Below are 19,862 nucleotides of genomic sequence, written 5' to 3' on the forward strand. Positions count from 1 at the left end.
TGTTATTATATAACTCAAAACAACCACATATTCTGCTAACTTTCAGGTTCATATCAGTATTTAGTGTCTCAACTGGGACATGTCTCCATGCCTTAATGTTCAAAAAGCTCTTTATTTGTCTCATACTGCCTGAAACCCAGTCTGCTCTGATTGGTTAGCTGGTCGGCTCTGTTGTGATTGGTTAACTGTTTAGAGATGAGGGAACACAGAGATTTTAGCCTATACATGGACAAAACCTATAACCTTAAAAGCAAAATAGGGCCCTTTTAATGTAGCTTGTGTTTTCGCAAGAAACTGAGGCCCCGTTTACACGGAGACGGAACGGGTGTTATCCGCTACAGTTCTCTATCGTATGGACGGTTCGTTCACACGAGGCAGTAACGGAACCGCGGAAACGGAGCCCTCAAACGATAACGGGTCCCATGGTGGGTAGATCTGCGGACGGAACGCTCTGGGGGGTCAAACGGCTCCATGTGTACGCCCGATACGCCATAGCCCCGCCTCTCCCCACCTCTCTTGCTCACCCCCGTCATTGCTGATGTGTTTCGCCAACAACAACTACAGTGTTCCGAGTGTTTCGAGCCAGGTCCCGGTATCTCGCAGGACAGTGCACCCAGCAGAGTTTCCGTTAGCCGGTAATTACCGGACTATGACCGGTAAAATATGCTGAAGACCGGCAAATCTAAATCTCTCCGGTCAAAATGTTGCTTATTGTTTAGGTGTCCTTTGACACGCAGGCAGTCATATCATTAGCTAGAACTAGCTAGATTTGATCTATATGGACATAAACGCGAGCGAAGTCTAATCGGACAGGAGAGATCAGAGATCCGATCAGCTGCTGCTGACGGAGACACGCAGCTCTGCATGATCACCTGCAGCTCCGCCCGCTGTGATGGAGTGGTGAGCGGAGCAAAACACACACTTCAAGTTAGATCATCACACTTAGCTATTTTAATTACCTCTCAAACTACCTAAACTAGTTATAAATATGTTTATTTTTACTGTCGGGTCACTCATTACTGGATCAGCCAGCTGCATGAGACTGACGGGTTGTCAGAAGAGGGGGGAGGAAAAGAGAGGCTCTGTGTATTATTCTTATATTATTATATAGAGTCGTTATTAATTTGTTTTAAAGCTCAATAAATAACAAAGAAGACCTTTGACCGGCATTTTTCTAATTTTGTTCCGGAAGATTTGAACTTTAACGCACATGTTGAACGGAAACTCTGCAGCACGGTTCCCTCGTCCCTTGGAAGAGGCGGAGAAGTGGGTGTTCTTCATCTGCTGGTGGACTACCGGGGAGAACGTCCTGCTCGGGAGCCAGGCTCAGAGTTAGTGGCAGTGGGTACGGTGCACCTGCCTTTTACAGCAGGAGCACATGTTGCTAAATCCACCGTGGAGAATAAACAGAAGGGCAACCAGGCAACCATGGCAACCATGCTCGGGAGGTCTTCTTCGCTGCTTTTGGCGTATTTTATGGCGGAAGTACAGCGCCACTTACAGGCCCGGCATATGTACTACAGCGTCTCCAGCGGGTCGAGCGGTCTCGTGTGGACGGACACGTTTATTGAGCCGATTGCGTGTGGACGGAAAACCTTTTTGATATCGAATTCTGTTCGTTTTCGTTTCTGTGTAAACGGGGTCTGAATCTACAAAACGGGGCTGGGGGGAGAACCAGTATATCATACAGGACACATTGCCAAAAACAGCAGCTTCATTTTACAGCCACCTATTCAGGATTAATGTCTTCAAATGTATTTTATTTTGTATGAGGCAAACATCAATTTGGCTTGACAGTAAAGTGTACTGTGAAAAATTGTGACCAAAAACATAAATATTCTAAATGCATTTCTTCTGCTTGTAGGGTTACATATAACTAGAATAATAACGACACTGAAAGAGCACAATGCGTCAAATAAACGTTTGTAGAAACTTTTAAATATAGAATAAATGCGCACACAGAAACTCTGTCCCCTCTCTATGGGAAACTGTTCTATAGGCATATCAGTGATTCTGTGTGTATCATCAATGTGACTGTGTGAGGTGCATGCTAAAGCTCCTTTGCATAAAGGCTACTGTAGACGGACCCCCGTCCACACAGCGTCTGCACCAGGAGTTGCGCCCCCTAATCTTGCCAGGGTGAATGTCATTGTCATTGTCTCTAGTGCGCTCGCTAGGTGAGAGATAATCTAATCACCAGGGAGACAGCAGGTACAGATGTGGGGTTGGTGGAAGATACCGAGAGCTCTGACAGGACTCACAGATTTAAAAACGAAGGGCAGAAGAACAGAGGCCACGATGAGTCTTTGAACTCACAACAAATAATTGAAGGACATAAGACAGAGCAGAGAGCTACAACAACAAATGGTGACAGATGAAGCCTCTGACACTGAGGAACCTTGTCTTGTGTATGAACAAAAATGAAAGAAAGTGAAAGTATGAAAGAAGGTGAAAGTATGAAAAAGGTGAGAGTATGAAAGAAGTTGAATGCCACCCTAACAGATGTCCATGTAATGACTATCACACCTTTTTGATGATCTTCTTTCTGGACATGCAATTAAAATCATTCCCCGGCTAGTGGCTCGGGGTTATGTCCTCCATGTAGCCATATTTGTCAAGTCCTCCTTGAGCAATGACAATTACAGGCCAGATATACTCAGACGCACCATGGCTCCTAAAGCTTGGACATGGGCTAAACTTACAGCATACAGACAACCACAGTAGGGATGCCAGCGATTATTCGATTTTTCGAATATTCGTTACAGTCTCCATAATCGAAAATTATTTTTAAAATTCGATTTTATTTATATATATTTTTATTATTATTTATGTTTTTCTTTTTTTTTCCTGGCTTAGTTTCAACCAAAATATAGACTAATGCTAATAATAGTAATAGTATTAATAATTGTAAATGGCCATTGGTCGCACCACCAGTTTGTTTTACTGTAAACTTGGAGGAAGCCAGCGCAGAGTGCAGACTGCTGCTGCCTGCTGCAGCCTGCTACACACCGACCCCGCCCCCCCTCTCCGTCACACGTGCGATTGATTTATTGGCGATATACAGAACAGTGAGAACAACACAACTAAAGAGGAACAAAGTGGCACGTTCAAAGAAGAGTTCCTCGTGGAACTACTTCGAACTGACAAGTGCAAATTAAGTAAAATGCAAGCTCTGCGAAAATACTTTTTATTTTTCCCTCCCGCGGGGGGGGGGGGGGGGGGGGGGGGGGGGGGGGCGGCGAATAATCGATTAATATTCGCCAGGGCTGTCTGATTTTCGAATTTGATCATGGTCAGTTTCTGGCATCCCTAAACCACAGCTAGTTTAGACCAAAAGATTGCCTGCATTAAAAGGTTACTATTGTTTCAGATTCCGGATAGATGATGAAATATGATCCAGGAAGTGAAGTATGAGTTTCTAGATCGAGCTAGCTTGAGCATTGTAATCATCATGTGTAAGATTCATGTATCAAGACAACTAAACATAGAGATATAAAGAAGAGATTTGAAAGGTAAATATTTTCACCTCACCTTTGACTGTGGACATTAGAGACATTCAGTGCTTCTCTACATTGCTCTAAATACCCAGTGCATGGACTATAACCTGTTTCAAGACATACAGTTTTAATCTAAGTCACTCTTCAAAGCAGATTGCAGAAAAAAAAGATTATATCAAGTGTTGACAATGCTACCAGTTTGAGGATGGTTGAACATGATGCTATTAACCTCTTAAGGACGACGGTCCCCCCAGTGGACCCCCCCCAACGTTTTTTTTCGAGACTGTGTCTCAGGGCTTCTTAACATTTATGAAACTATTAATGTGTAGCACCAGATTAACGGGAAGAATCTCAGCTAACTGAAGATATGAACCATTTTTACCAAAACAAAACACAAGGGTAATACCAAGCCTCTGAATTAGCACTAAGCGAAAAAATGCTAACGCACTTTAGCACGGAACTCAAGATAAAGATACCCTTATTACTTCTCGTAGCTGCACATACAATATATCCGATTAAAGCTGAGACTCCACAGATTATATAGGTATAGTATCATCACTGAGCGATCCGAACTCACGACAGGGGAAGCAAACACAGACATCACAACACGTACCTTTACGGAGCTTTTACAGGAGATCGTCTCACCGTAGCTGTCAATCTGATCAAAAGACGTGTTCAATGGCATTAAAACGAGAAAAAACGCGGCTGAATTGTTGATCCATAGGTTAATAATGTATCTGTAGCTTTGAAAAAATTATTTATAATCCATAATTCCATTTTTATGTAAAAATCGGAGAGAAAAAGTTAGCTGCTAATGGTAGCCAACAGAGTGTATGCAGCTTCCGGTTTTGGCCACGCGTCACTCTCACTCCTTATTTGTTAATGTGTTGGTGTGTGTAGAACTTTCCCTCGATTCCATTGGCTCTAGCGGTTATAAAGAGATTTCATTCATCAAAATCGAGCAAGGGGGGCCAGAGATATGGAAAATCCACCCAAATCACCCCAGAAGTGGGTTTTTTTTTGCTAAATCTCTCTAAAAAAGTCAAATTTCACTTGTTTTGCATCAATCTTGATACAGGGTACTTATTATATGTTGTACTTTGGATTCCTAAAGCTTTTAGTCTACTAACCCATCATCCAAGGGTAGTTTTCACTATAAATAAAAAATAATTTTTGGACGATAATTTACAGTTTTTTACTATGTTCAATCTGAATTTTCTTTAAAATAAAAAACATCTATATTGATTCTGACTTTTCTACATCCAACTCACAGGTTTATCATTACTTTGAGAGCAAATATTATTAATTTAACCCTTTTAGAAGGGAAGATATGGTCATTTGTTCTGGGAATGTCATTTTCGAGCCTGAGACCTGAAAAACAGGCTCAGGGTGGAACAGGTTAAAGAAATGCCAAAGACATTCCTGTCATGTAGAGGCGAAGTCTTAAATATATGTCAAAAATGTAATTTAATACTATACCTAGCTTTTTAATTGCTTTCTAACTCCACTGATCTCTCCTGAGCTGGTGGCATACCCTTGTCTAATGCTGTCACCAGTCGGTTGGGCATCAATATTCACTCGTTAGCATGCCGATTAGCAGCGGCACTCTGGGTCTGAATCATTCTGTGTAGTTACGTTTCTCAGCAGGTCTCCTCTTTCCCATTATCGTGAGCATTAAGATGCACAAGAGGCAGTCAGACGCCTCCTGTGATCACCATCAATTACCGGAGAGCTGGCCTGAGTCCGTCAGTGAATCATCTACAAGAAGATGAGTATGAACTGAAAATGCCTGACGTGTTGCCATCATTTGGTGCCTAAAACCTTAGCTTCAGTCATTTCACTTTCCTTCCTTTGTTCAACTTTGCTTCAGACAGAACTATTTATGAACTATAGTGGTCTTAGAAGCCACACCAGTTTTTGAAAAAAATGTTGTCCTACTGTAAATTTGAAGGATTTCACATTGACCTTGATTTGTATCTATTAACTATAACTCAATAATATATAATCAACTATGACATTTTAAGGAACTGTTTTGTCATTGAAATTAAAATGAAAGTCAGGTCCTACTATCTGTCATGTGTTTTAACTCTTCTTGAAAAAGAGGCCCTCGATACAACTCTCAATATGTGCCTGCAGTCACTCTTTTCCTCTCACTGCCTTCAAACCCATCACCATGTTTTCCTGTCTTGCCAAGGCAACCATCAGTCCAAGCAGGGACATCTGTACAGCGAGGCATTCAGCCATGTTCCCAGGCATGGCTGGGTAAATCCAACTAATTCATATTTCATGTCAACATCAACAATCACGGATATCACTGATGTAACAAGCTGTCCAACCCTCAGAACATTACCAGACCATAGTTGCTCATCTGCACACCTTCTACAAATGCTTGAAAGAATTTAAACAACGAGGTAGAAGAAACTTCAGAGAGTTCTTTGTACAGTAATTTGAAGAAGAAAGGAGTGGAACCTGTTCTGTAATCTTAATGTTGCAAATTCTTCTACACCTGACCCCTTTGTAACTGATGGGTTTTAAGCAGTGTAAATGTAAGTATAGGCTTACACCTGGCTGAGCTGATTAGTGAAGCCTAATCGGTCAATTGCTCAGGATTATCCATCAGTTAATATAAGTCTATTGCCGCTTCATCTACCAATATACTGGCTGACATATCATTGGAAAATTGTCACCATCACATAGATTGTTCCCCTGGGTAATCTGACACATGTATTTTTCAAATGAGATGTGTTCCACTGAGAACGTCTCTTGCTCATAGTTCTTCTATAACCATATTAAGATATCTTAATCAAAATATCTAATTAAGTTTAAATTCTGTCTCTACAACAAAGGCTCTGGTGGCCCAGAACATTGAAAAAAAATAGAAATGTCCAATGTTACTTATCGTATTATCTAACCCTTAACACTGATATTGGTATTGCCTTTCTATTAGAAAAAACACAATTTTTTGGAGAAGTCATATTTGCATGCCCCTTTGTTAGATGCATTTTTTTATTTATTTTTTTATTTATTTGTTGCTTCTTTACTTGCTTGTAAAGCGCTTTGAGCGCCAGGAAAAGCCCTATATAAATCAAATGTATTATTATTATTAGTATTATTTTCATTTTTGATTGACAGAACACATCCTGAAGTAAAGGTTGTTGTTGTCATTTGACTTCCATTTCATTTTTCCTCACCTAAAGGACAACATATGTAAAAATGGGCTCATCTTACCCAACTCTCCCCTACCTTAACTACAATACGGTAAACATTTGATAAGAACATGTCATTTTCTAGCATGTAGTAGCGCTAGCTATTAGTTACAGGAGTGCAAGCAAGTAGATTGGTTATTTTCTCTTATATTAGTATATTAGGTTGTGAATATTTCCAAATCAGTTGCCTTTTTTTGTGAGCAAGTATAATGGTCTCATTGAAGACAATTATCTTTATGAATACAACTTGCTTCATGTATGTTAGCTGTAAATGGACCCCAATGACAATTTACCCAGACCATTTTCTATCAGATGATAACAGCTTGTTACATAACATATATTGGTGTTGGTGTATATGTAGGGAGATGAGAAAGAATAAGTTAAGTAAAGAAAGGCCATTAGAGGTCATTACAGTTAATTGGAATGAGTTTCAATTGTCCACCAGAGCACTGATTGCACTACATTCCCATGCGGAAGCAACTATGCCATGTTATTCAAATGATATCATTTCCAAGCTGCTCCTGCACTCAATCTGTAAAGAACCGTATCAGAACAGTTCTACAAACTAACCTTATATTGTATGTGTCCTGTTGTTAATCTTTTTTAGAATATGCTGTGCTAAGTTAAATCTGTCAGTACTTTCAACTGCTGGTGCACCACTGGTGAGGAACTAATTTCCGCCTCATCATTTTTTGAAAGGGCACATAGTCCTAAATGTGCTTATCCTCCAACCTGTGTGTGTGTGTGTGTGTGTGTGTGTGTGTGTGTGTGTGTGTGTGTGTGTGTGTGTGTGTGTGTGTGTGTGTGTTGTGTGTGTGTGTGTGTGTGTGTGTGTGTGTGTGTGTGTGTGTGTGTGTGTGTGTGTGTGTGTGTGTGTGTGTGTGTGTGTGTGTGTGTGTGTGTGTGTGTGTGTGAGAGCACCAGAAGCTAGATGTGGACCAGTCAGGAGGTTGAGGATGACGAGGTAGTCTGTGGGCTGTGTATGAGGGCGGTAAAAAGCCTCCATATCAATATTAACATCACAGTAACAAGCATCCCCTCAGGACACAACCACGACCACAAGAACAGACGTCTAACACTCATCCATAAAACCAGACAATGACTCAGGTGTGTTACATAAAATAAAAAAAGAAGGACCTTGGTGTAGTTTGTGCTGATCAAATATGCAAGGTGTGATAATATATTTTTCCTGTATAATTCTTTCATTTTCTTACCACATATTTAAACAAATCTGAGTATGGGTTTTCATTTTGTGGAAGGTGCAATTATGGAATTTTCAAAACATTTTATTTTAACACTAGTCGATTAAACGTTAGTTAGCGGAAAAAAGTATTAGTCGACACATTTTAGTCGCCTAATCGCCTGAATTGAATACTTTTAGTCAACTAGAGAAATCTTTAGTCGAGAGCAGCCCTAATTTTATTTACCAAAACCGTTGAGGCTCTAGCATAGGGAACATCTTTGTGTTTTATGGCTCTGTACAACACTTTAATCTTGTAAGATGAAATAAGCACTGCGAGCTCTTGAGGCCTCTAGCAGACTTTTACCCGTTACCAGGCAGATAGATTGGTGCAATCATAAACCGTTAAACCACTGACCCAGGGCCAGCCAGTTGTGGTCTTAAGTTGCTTATGATTTAGCAGGACGGTGTGAGGAAAACAAAGATCAGAGAAAAGGTTGATGAGATATCTGACCTGTGTCGAGGTTCCAGCCTCCCTTTTGCTCCGGCTTTGTGAGAGCCACTGTGCCGTCGCCGTCCTTCCCCCCCGCAGCCCTGCAGCACAAAAAACAGGAGGGAGATTAATAGGATTTATGACTGCTATTGATCACATTGTCCATTCACTTCATAATTAATCAGAGAAGTATGCCGTTATGTCAAGAAAAACAACCATTGCTGACAGTACACACAAAAAGCCTTCAAACAAATAAAACTAAGTAAATAATGACAAACATAAATAGCATAGCCTCAAGAACATACATGATTTTGATGTTGATTTCATCACTATATCTCTTGTCAAGGTTAAACCAGGAATAGGCTGTTGTAGAAAACAATTGTGAATGCCTCTTGCTTTTTACAGAGTTGTAAGTGGATAATCGGTGAAACTGCTTTACTATCTCCATTATTCTATATTTCAGCTCAACCATATTATATCAGAGAACTCGTAGTGTTCTGTGTTCTGAAGAATGCTTGGAGTATATTGGAGTTCTTCACATATTAACTTTTTCTCACGCCTACGCAAAGGCCTTTCACCAACAATCTTTTTTCATATAAGATCACTTAAAACTGAAAATAAATATGCCACAATCATTGGAATACTATAATGTTCTTATGTTCTATTTTAGCATTTGTCCTACTGGCTTGATTTAAGTTAATGCACCAATGCAGTTCTGTGGAATAATAGCTCCCATTTTCACTGAGCAAGGGTCTCAACAGGATGACTAGATTAGCCCAGATGAATCATGAGCCCACTTCAAATTGACAAAATTGCTTCTCGGGATGGTGAATTTGAAAGGGAGTGATTCATACGCGTCGGCACAGGCCAGCTATCCTTTCTATCCCGGATAGCATTGGAACCATTTTATTTGAGCAAAATAGCAATGAACAGACAGAAGTGCTTGGTACTTTCATTGCTACTCTAGGGAACCTTTAGCTGATATCATCTGGAAGACAGAACCAGATACAATAACATTGTAATGGACTTACAAAGACCTCAGTCTGCGGTTTATCAAGCATCTGAATCAAACACACAGAGCGAAGATAAACGAAGACAAGGCTTTGTTATGATCTCCCTTTCAATGTTTACCAAATGAATAACACAGAAGGCTTTTAAACCATGAGCCAAAAACAAATGCCTGGGAAATGACAAGAACCATCTGTTGAGTTCACGTTCCCATAGTCAATAAAGAGAATCAATAATCTGCTAAAGACTACAGCAATGGTAATCAAGCCAACAGCAGGAGGACAGCAGCATATGTATTGTATGTCTTAATTGTCCCTCCACGGAACAAAACATCTTCCCATCCCCTACTTTTTCCTGCCACAATCAACCCTCCCATAGCAGGTAATGAGAAGCCAAACAAAGCAACATGGAGATGATCTTCACTCTGAATGACACTAATGGTTAAATGTAGCTCAGGCTATCAGGTAGCTGAGAGATATGGTGGGAGTGTCACAAACATGATGGAAGAAAATATGATGGAACCAAAGGTACCGTAGTCTGTTTACGAAGTTTAATCAGAGACAGATGACACTATTATTTTAGTTTTTGATGATTGACTTCGACGTTAGTAAAATACTTCAATTTGTTAAGGTAAGAATCAAATATTTTACCAAACCTTTTAGTATCTTCTCCCTCTCTTGTTTGCAGAAAGCAATGTCCAAAACATTGTGGTTTTGGTCCTTAGTATTACGTTGCTTACAAATAGGGATGTCCAAATCAAGTTTTTTAGCTCCAATCCTGTCCCAAACCATTACATTGTTGGTATCCACTAGGGATGGGAACGATTAATCGAATATTCTAAATTATTCAAGTATTCGAATATGAGAATATGAGTTATGAATATTTTTATTGTAATTCTTTTTTTTTTTTTTTTTTTTGGGAGTTGATTACATATTATCAAATGGTATAATTCAATGTATACGACAGTGCCATAGCTAAGTGTGTTAGGTCTAAAGGTGTGTTTTGCTCCGCTCACCGGTCCCTCACAGCGGGCAGAGCTGCACTCACGTTTATGTCCAAATCCATCAGATCGAGCTAGTTCTAGCTAATGATATGGCTGCTGCCTAGGGATGGGTATCGTTAAGGTTTTAACGGTACTACTACTTTTATCGATACTGCTTATCGGTCCGGTCTTTTAACGGTACTCTTATCGGTTCTTTTGGATAAAAGAATAAGGTAAACTAACTAAACAAATTGTGAACAAAACTAACATTGCTTTTTATTTAAATTAAATACATAATATTTCAAAAGAAACAACAATGTTTTAACAAATGGTATTAAATAATCTGATGACAGAATTGTAAACAGAATAGCTGAAACTTTAACAAAATAAATAACTCAGTTACCTCTAATCATTAACCCATGTTTGTATAATTGAGTTAGCTCCGTGTGTTGCTGCTAGCATACATAATACCTGACGTGGAAACGTTACTCGTGGACGGGGCTACAGAGCTACAAGAAAGACAGTCGAACCCGGTGCATTTCTCCGTCTGAAGGTGGTGCACTTTTGCTAAATGTTTAGACAAATTGCTCGTGTTACCGCCCTTACATGCTAAACTCTTATTGCACTTTTGGTAACGAGCATTGTCCACATCGAGATGGGTAAAGTTTAACCACACCTCGGAGCGCGTTCTCTCCGCCATCTCCTCCGTGTGTGTGTGTGTGTTGCTGCATGTAGCAGCTGCGTGTGTGTAAACTGCCCCGCCCCCTCGCACACAGACGGGGGAGAGAGAGATCTCTCGTCTGGATTGGAAAGATCGAAAATACAAAAAATAATCATAGACGCATATTGTAGTCTTATTGCATATTAGAAACGGAGTTGGCGACACTAAAACTGCAATATAATGTTTGTGTAGCAATAATACATATGACATATATTTTTTACATGTCTCCAGTACCGATAAAAAGACCGATAAAGTCGGAGCTTAGCGGTACCACGGTCTTTAATAATTCAGCTCCGGGGCCCGTTTAATACCGGGGCTCGGTACCCATCCCTACTGCTGCCCCTCCCTACTCGCAGATCACGCAGACTCAAACCTCATCTTATGCCCAAATTCCAGCTGAGAGGGTCTTCTCTACAGCTGGCCTGATTGTGAATCGCCTCCGCACCCGCCTCTCCCCTGAGTAGACATGCTCATATTCTTAACCTGTTCCACCCTGAGCCTGTTTTTCAGGTCTCAGGCTCGAAAATGACATTCCCAGAACAAATGACCATATCTTCCCTTCTAAAAGGGTTAAATTAATAATCTTTGTTCTCAAAGTAATGATAAACCTGTGAGTTGGATGTAGAAAAGTCAGAATCAATATAGATGTTTTTTATTTTAAAGAAAATTCAGATTGAACATAGTAAAAAACTGTAAATTATAGTGTCCGTCCAAAGATTATTTTTTACTTATAGTGAAAACTACCCTTGGATGATGGTATGGTAGACTAAAAGCTTTAGGAATCCAAAGTACAACATATAATAAGTACCTTTTTAGAGAGGTTTAGCTAAATTTGGGTGGATTTTCCATATCTCTGGCCCCCCTTGGTCGATTTTGATGAATGAAATCTCTTTATAACCGCTAGAGCCAATGGAATCGAGGGAAAGTTCTACACACACCAACACATTAACAAATAAGGAGTGAGAGTGGCGCGTGGCCAAAACCGGAAGCTGCATACACTCTGTTGGCTACCATTAGCAGCTAACTTTTTCTCTCCGATTTTTACATAAAAATGGAATTATGGATTATAAATAATTTTTTCAAAGCTACAGATACATTATTAACCTATGGATCAACAATTCAGCCGCGTTTTTTCTCGTTTTAATGCCATTGAACACGTCTTTTGATCAGATTGACAGCTACGGTGAGACGATCTCCCGTAAAAGCTCCGTAAAGGTACGTGTTGTGATGTCTGTGTTTGCTTCCCCTGTCGCGAGTTCGGATCGCTCAGTGATGATACTATACCTATATAATCTGTGGAGTCTCAGTTTTAATCGGATATATTGTATGTGCAGCTACGAGAAGTAATAAGGGTATCTTTATCTTGAGTTCTGTGCTAAAGTGCGTTAGCATTTTTTCGCTTAGTGCTAATTCAGAGGCTTGGTATTACCCTTGTGTTTTGTTTTGGTAAAAATGGTTCATATCTTCAGTTAGCTGAGATTCTTCCCGTTAATCTGGTGCTACACATTAATAGTTTCATAAATGTTAAGGAGCCCTGAGACACAGTCTCGAAAAAAAACGTTGGGGGGGGGTCCACTGGGGGGACCATCGTCCTTAAGAGGTTAAACAAGAATGATTATTGAATAGCTGCATTCTGTGCATAGGCCCTGTTATAGGTTGTTGATCTCTGTTGTAATAGGGTTATGTTACCCTAACCCGTTATGTTGTTCGTGTATGATCCCTCTTTAATTTAAAAACCAAGTTATGTTTTAAGCATGAAAGCTGTAGGCCTATAGCTGTCAACTGTTCAAACTGTGATCACCAGTTCAATACATTTGACAAATTCGACTTGGTTTCTATACTTATACTTATTACAGGGTGAATGTATCTCCCTGACAAAAAACTAAAGACACGACTGCAGAGAGCAAATCAACCATCTATTTTGTTCTGTGAGTACAGTCACCAAGGGAACCGATTTTGATAACTTATTTTAGCCATGTGACAAAAGCTATACAAAATCCTGACTATACATATTGGATATTATGCTGCATTATGCTTATCAAGTCGGAGTAATGGTAAATGGACTGTACTTATGTAGCACTTTATCCACTCTTTAGTCACATTCACCCATTCACACGTCATTCATACAGGGCAATTTGCCATTTTACTCACGTAAGTCACCATTCATACAACACATTCACACAACGTTGTCCATGTCATTGGAAGCAACTCGCGGTTAAGTATCTTGCTCACGATACACCAACATGTTGACTGCACAGGGCTGGGATCAAACTCACAACCTTCTGATTGAAAGACGACTCCACTCCCTCGCAGCAACAGTCGCCCCATATTGAACGAATATGTCGGCAATTCCACAACTTAGTATCAATGGTTACAGTCATACAAAAACTCCTTATGGTCCAAGACTGTTCTCTTAGCCATTCACCCTGTAAGAGAGCCTCTAACTGGGCTAAGAGCCCAGAGTAAGTCCATCTCACTGCATTATCAATTGTTTCCAGCAGGCCTCTGCCATGTTCTTGTCACATATGCTCCTTAAAAGCATTGCACTCCCACTGGGCCATGAAAGGCACTTGTCACTTTCTGTTGGTACATTAATCCATTAAGCTCTCTCATTGTCAAGTGTGTCTTGTGTTTAGTGCAATCTGCATAGCTAAATAACACCCCCACAAAAGCATTAATAAAGCCGTAGAATCAGCTGTGGTATGTGTACGACATCAAAAAACTAACCCAAGGTGAATTTGTCTATTATATCAAATGCTGATATAGCTTGTGTCTTTAGGTTAGGGAAGATCAAATGCTTTACCCCCTAAGCAAAGGTCACTATAAATCGCAGATAACACTGAAAGGAATCCATAAAATGTCAACAGCACTTGGCCTGGATTTACAACAAACAGGGTCGCGGAAACATTTCTATGACATTTGAGGATTTCATAAAAGGGGCGAGCAAAATAATGAGTTGAGCAGAGTGGAATAGAAAGAAGTTTGCGGTTGCTTGGAATGTCGATGTCAATCTTTTTCTTCCCTCTGGCACGGCACTAGACTTGTTGGTGTGGCATGCTGTGCTCATTTGTATTTCAACTGCATCCACACATCAGGAGGCAGACGAAGATAATAGCATAGACCAGGGTTGGTGCCCGTCTTCAACCATGATGTGACGACATTGAGAAAAAGTGACAATCTATTCTTTCGGTAGCTTTTAGAAGTTTCATATCTCCAGTATAAAGTAGATACAGGACTGTGATGGCCAGAGCCACACAGGGTAAAACAATTACAATGAACCTCCCCTTCAGTAGTTTTGCTCCATATCAGTTGCAGTGAAACATGCCAACAATTAACACCACACATTTGGTTTGAATTGTAAACTCTTTATTTGCTTGTAACCTGAAATTATTTAGTTGGGACAAATTGGGACAAACCACATACGTCCATGTCAAAGGGGGGATTAGGGTTTTGTCAGTATCTTGTTGTATTCTGTTAAACTGAATTACTACCCCTTGTTTTCGGTTTGGATTATTGTTATTTGTTATTGTGGGAGGTTGGTTTGTTGAGTTACCTGTTTAGTTGCTGTTATATTTTGTTGAGGTATTTTCTGTTGACCTCTTTTATGGTCCTAGTTATTAGAGATTCTTGATTTATTATGTTTATTTTATTTTTTTGGAGTAAATACAACACCCAGTTTCTTTGAAGAACTCCTGTGTCCTGTTGCCTGACTCTCCGGTGCTTGTCTCTCCTTTCGTCCTGCTATCTGGCCAAGACCTACTGACTGTGCATGGAGATTCAATTTTAAACCGTGCAACAATTCACACACTCACATATTCTTGAACATGTCTGATTTTCAGAACATTTCAAATATCACTTTAGCTCCTTCCTCAACTAGGGTCAGGAGAGAGTTTGTGGTAGTGCCCAGGATGTGGCCCAGAAAATATTAACATCTGTATTCCATATTCATTTACTGCCAAAAATCAACGAGTGACACGTTGGTCTTGAGTCTGTCATTATGGCATCCTCTCTGCAGAAAACATTAAGGCTGCCTAATAGCTTCAGCAGAGGCATTAGAGGTTGGAGGGGATGAGGCTCTCCATCAGGCCGCTCCTGCTGAATGATTGACTGTGGCTCTGCGAGGCTTTGGGGCGCTTAATAAACACCAGGCAGATGCGAAACCCAACCTCTGAGTCAACAAATCACGGCTGTTCCTTGCTTCACTTCTCCTGGCTTGCAACACTTCCAGAGTCTCTTTTGAAGCTTTTCAATTGTAAAATCGCTTTGTGTGACAGTCTGTGTGAATGTTTCTGTCAGGTGGTACTGTACTTGTTTAGTGGGTAAACTGATGTTTCCCAGAATAAGGCAGCAGATGGATGGTTGGATGGTTGGATGGAAGAGGATAAAGTAAGGCAAAAAAGGGATAAGAGTAGTCGTTTCTCTACCAAAGAACCTGAACTATATCCCATTTGCTCATTGGATGCACCATCTTACTCCAACGCCAACAAATGGGCCTCGGTTCACCGACAGGTAGCTCTCTTTGGTCAATGATCTTTTAAGTGCTTCCTTTCATGTCTTGTCCTCAGCCGTTCTTCTGAGTCTTGTTTCCTGTTACAGTTCTGCTGAATAGTTTATAGTATGCGAAGACGGAGGCTGCCGAGCACCAAGTAGTCTCAACGTTTGATGGCGCTCTGACTTCCACGTAGAATGATGATTTGGCATGTCTTACACGACGACCACCCCTGGGTCAGAAGAAAATCCATTTATGTTAAAGAAGGTGTTATACTCAATACACCAAGTTTTCAGCCTTTATATAAGACGAAGTTGTGATTCATAAACTGAGAATATCACAATGGAAAAGAGTTGAGAGGTGGAGCTGAGCATCTCATAGCCCCCTTTGCTAGATTTAAAATCCACATTTATTGTGGAGAATGCTCTGAAGTCAGTTTCAATTCAATACTGACCAAACCACAGGGCTCTGACAAATTGTACAACATGATGCAATCTACACTGAGTAGGAGGGAATGTCTTGTTATTTTATTGTGTACTCATTCTGATATCACACAGAGGGGTGAAGTAAATGTTAAGTTATTGCTTTATCATCCTAATGTCTACTTAAGTCTAATTGTTCTATGAAGCACTCATTTTGGTGGCGTTTCTGGAAATGTTGCAATTCTCTTTTTTAACTAGCTATTAGGGCTGCACGATATATCGTGTCGTGACGATAATCGCGATATGCGCATGCGCGATATTCACATCGCAGGACGTGCGATTAAAAAAAAAAAAACTCAAACACGTCATGTCACAATTATTTTTCTGCTTGCTACAAAAGGAAAACTTGCACAGCTCTCATGTCAGGGGTACTTGAGTGAGTGACATGCAGGCTCTGCATGCACAGCAAACCACCAGTCACAATAAAATCTCCAAAGCAAACGGACCCTGTGATTAAAGGTAAAAACACTGAATAAAGTAGTTTCATGTGTTTCTCCAGGGCAGTTAAGCGCTGCTAACCGAGCTAGCTCAGTATGTTGCTCTGATAACTTAAGATCAAGACGTCCGTGACTAAAATCCTTCATCCGGTTAAATATAGTTAAAAAGATACCAATTGTATAGCATTAAAGTTCAAGAAAGAATGGTTTGCAGGGAAAAAAACTGTCTTTTCTTCAATTCCTGTATGTTTTCATATCGCAATATATATCGCAGGGGGGGGGGAAATCGCAATGTCAGTTTTTTCCAATATCGTGCAGTCCTACTAGCTATCACTATTTCTTACTATCTACTTCAAAGTACCAGAAGTCATTATGTGGAGAATGAAAATAAAGAGCTTGTGAGAGAAATCATATTTTCTCACCTCCAAACATTTAGCGCATCACCGCAATAAATTGACCTTCTTCAAGAGTTTTGGATAATACAACATTTCAAACAAGTTCCCAATTCTGAATTGGGAAAGGTTTGAGGGGAGGCGGGAAGAGAGAGGGGATTTTGATGATGTTCCACAAAAATATTGAAAGATGCCATTGAGTTGCAGTAAGGGGATTATACGATTTACTGTTTTGGGAATTGGACTCGTACTACATAATCAATATCATAATAACCAATATATCAATGTTAAAGACTGACTAATGCACTAATCAAAAGGCTGATATTATCACACCATGTTAGCTTGTGAGAGTATGGCAGTATATATATAAGTTAATTAAAAACATACAATAAAAAAACAACTGCAGAGGAGAAATGCTAAAGATATGTTGGCTTTAATTAAGGAACAGCAGTTTGTTTAACTAAGGCTGCCTTTACACAGGAACGTTTGCGTTTACGCACCGTATGCTTTTTCAAAAAAGTCTTCAGTTCACACGCATTCGATTCATTTAACGTGTCTGTTCACACGAGACCGCTTGACCCGCTGGAAACGCTGTAGTACATATGCCAGGCCTGTATGTGGCGCTGCTGCCGCCACAAAATACACCAAAAGCAGCAAAGAAGACCCCGGAGCATGGTTGCCATGGTTGCCCTTCTGTTTATGCCCCGCGGTGGATTTAGCAACATGTAGTTCATGTAATTCTCCATGTCCACTTGTTGCTGATGGTTGTGGTAGAGGAGCTGTAGATGTTGTACTAACATCTGTAGCATGGTCAGTAGCAGTAGCCAGTAGCTACTGTCAGTAGCTACTGACAGTAGCTACTGTCAGTAGCCAGTAGCTACTGACAGTAGCTACTGACCATGCTACAGCAGTGAGCAGCAGAGGTGGGGAGAGGCGGGGCTATGGCTTCATCTATCGGGAAATGATCGTATAGAGGCGATTACACGGAGCCGTTTGACCCCCCAGAGCGTTTCGTTTGCAGATCTATCCACCTTGGGACCCGTTATCGTTTGCGGGGTCCGTTTCTATCGTTTTGTTACGGCCTCATGTAAATGAAAGGGCTATACGCAAGAGAAACTATGCAGATACAAGCCGTTTCATTCCCGTGTAAATGGGGTCTAAGAGAACATACAATATTAGTTTTGATTAGGAAAAAGTCCTGCTCAGTACATGCTGTCTCTTGGTAACTGTTAGGGAATCATTTGCTTAGGTATTCAACCTTCGACCCAGTTCATCGTTTTCTCTCTTTACTGTCTCTTTTCCCATGGCATAGTTCTACGGCCTTGGGTATTGCTGCTATCTCTCTTAAGGAGGAGCAGCTTGGGCGCATTGTTGTTGCCAGTTTATGACAGAGCACAAGCCGCCATGAGGTAGTTTACTGTTCAGGGACGTAGGTTCCCTGGCGCACATTCTTTTCTATGGACGAGAGCTCTAGTTAGATTCAGGGTCCATATTTGTTTAGTCTCACTGATGAAGAATGTTGATTATTACACTTCGAACTAGTTAAAACCTCGAGCTACAGAAAGAGTTCTTCAGAATTGGTTTGGCAACCGCTGTTTCAACTCGTGACACACCACCTGTCTTGTCAATTCTCCGGCCGTAACTCCAAATAAACCATCAGTGTTTGCCATCAAAGTTCCTGCTCTCCTCGTGTCTCTTTGAGTCCTGACTCTCCATTGCTACAGAAGTTTCCCCCACAGTAACCATACTTTGTCAAATGATGTTATTATTATGAGAACAGCTTATACTACATATTGTCAGTCAGCCTTTTTTCAAATTCTGTTACTGACAGGATCCCCAGCAACAACAAAAAAATTGAGTTATAAGCAGAGTTGGGTGTAACGCGTTACAAAGTAACGCGTTACACTAAACGAGACCATCTAATTTGTGCCGCCGCCGACTCCGAAGCGGCACAAATTAGAATTTGGAGGACCGGTAACCAAAGCAGAGATGGACAGGCTTGTAGCATCCTTCATAGTAGAGAAAATGTTGCCCATTTGCACAGTGGAATCACCATCGCATCGTTCAGAGATATACTGCGCAAAATACAGATAGCAGGAGACAGAGGACAGCCATGGTCAGAGCTATCTGGATCAGTCTTATGCGACAATGGAAACTGAACTAAAGAGAACATTTGAAACTTTAGCAGTCTGCGTGATCTGCCTGCTGGGAGGGGCGGGCCGGCCCTGCGAGTAAAGTAACGAGTAAAGTAACGAGTAAAGTAACAAGTTACTTTATGTAGAGAGTAACGAAGTAGTGTAATATATTACTTTTTTTTAAAGTAATATGTAATATGTAATATATTACTTTTTTTTAGTAACGACCCCATCTCTGGTTATAAGACATCGTTTTTGATTATTGGGCTGGGATGCATACTGTGAACATAAAGGCATAGTATCAGCTTTAAGGTGGAACCAGGACTGGCGTGGCATACCCAGTCCATCACAGTTTCTTTCCACACTGAACTATTTGAAATAAATATAGATTCCAAAAGAAAAAACAAACTCTCTTCCCTTACATAAGGTCAACTGTCCCTGCCTGCCAACATGTATATCAAGGGTTATGAATCAATTATGAGTAATAATGATACAAATGTAATTGCAATACATAAAACTTGACTTATAGAGAAGTAACAGTAGGTGGTTAATGAAATATATTTTTAAAAAGCAGCATATAAAAAACAGGGTTATTTAAGACTCCAATTGCTATTCCTAAACTGGATCTTGTATTTTTTTGATTTGTTGTCTCTTTTCTGTTGTAAAATGCGCTATTTTTAATTGTCCCTTGTCTGTTTTTGACATGCTTTGTTTGATATTTTTTTTGGTGTGCTGTCTTTGCCAGTTCTCCCTCGAGAGTTTTTATCTCAAGGGACTTCTGGTTAAAAAAAAAAAGGGATGAATAAATAGAGAATACGTCAATGTTACTGTGAGTAAGGT

General features: G+C 40.3%; 1 protein-coding gene across 2 annotated transcripts in view; it reads right to left on the reverse strand.

Moving 5' to 3' along the window:
• The window catches only part of adam19a (ADAM metallopeptidase domain 19a), a 216,697-nt gene that overhangs the window by 176,019 nt on the left and 20,816 nt on the right, over positions 1-19,862 (reverse strand). For both annotated transcript variants that reach the window (XM_034130902.1, XM_034130901.1), the window contains exon 2: positions 8,398-8,477. In XM_034130902.1, coding sequence (XP_033986793.1) covers positions 8,398-8,477 — 80 coding nt within the window. The remainder of the gene's footprint in view (positions 1-8,397; positions 8,478-19,862) is intronic.

This window comes from Trematomus bernacchii, unplaced genomic scaffold (assembly GCF_902827165.1).
Source record: "Trematomus bernacchii unplaced genomic scaffold, fTreBer1.1, whole genome shotgun sequence".
NCBI classification, from domain to species: domain Eukaryota; kingdom Metazoa; phylum Chordata; class Actinopteri; order Perciformes; family Nototheniidae; genus Trematomus; species Trematomus bernacchii.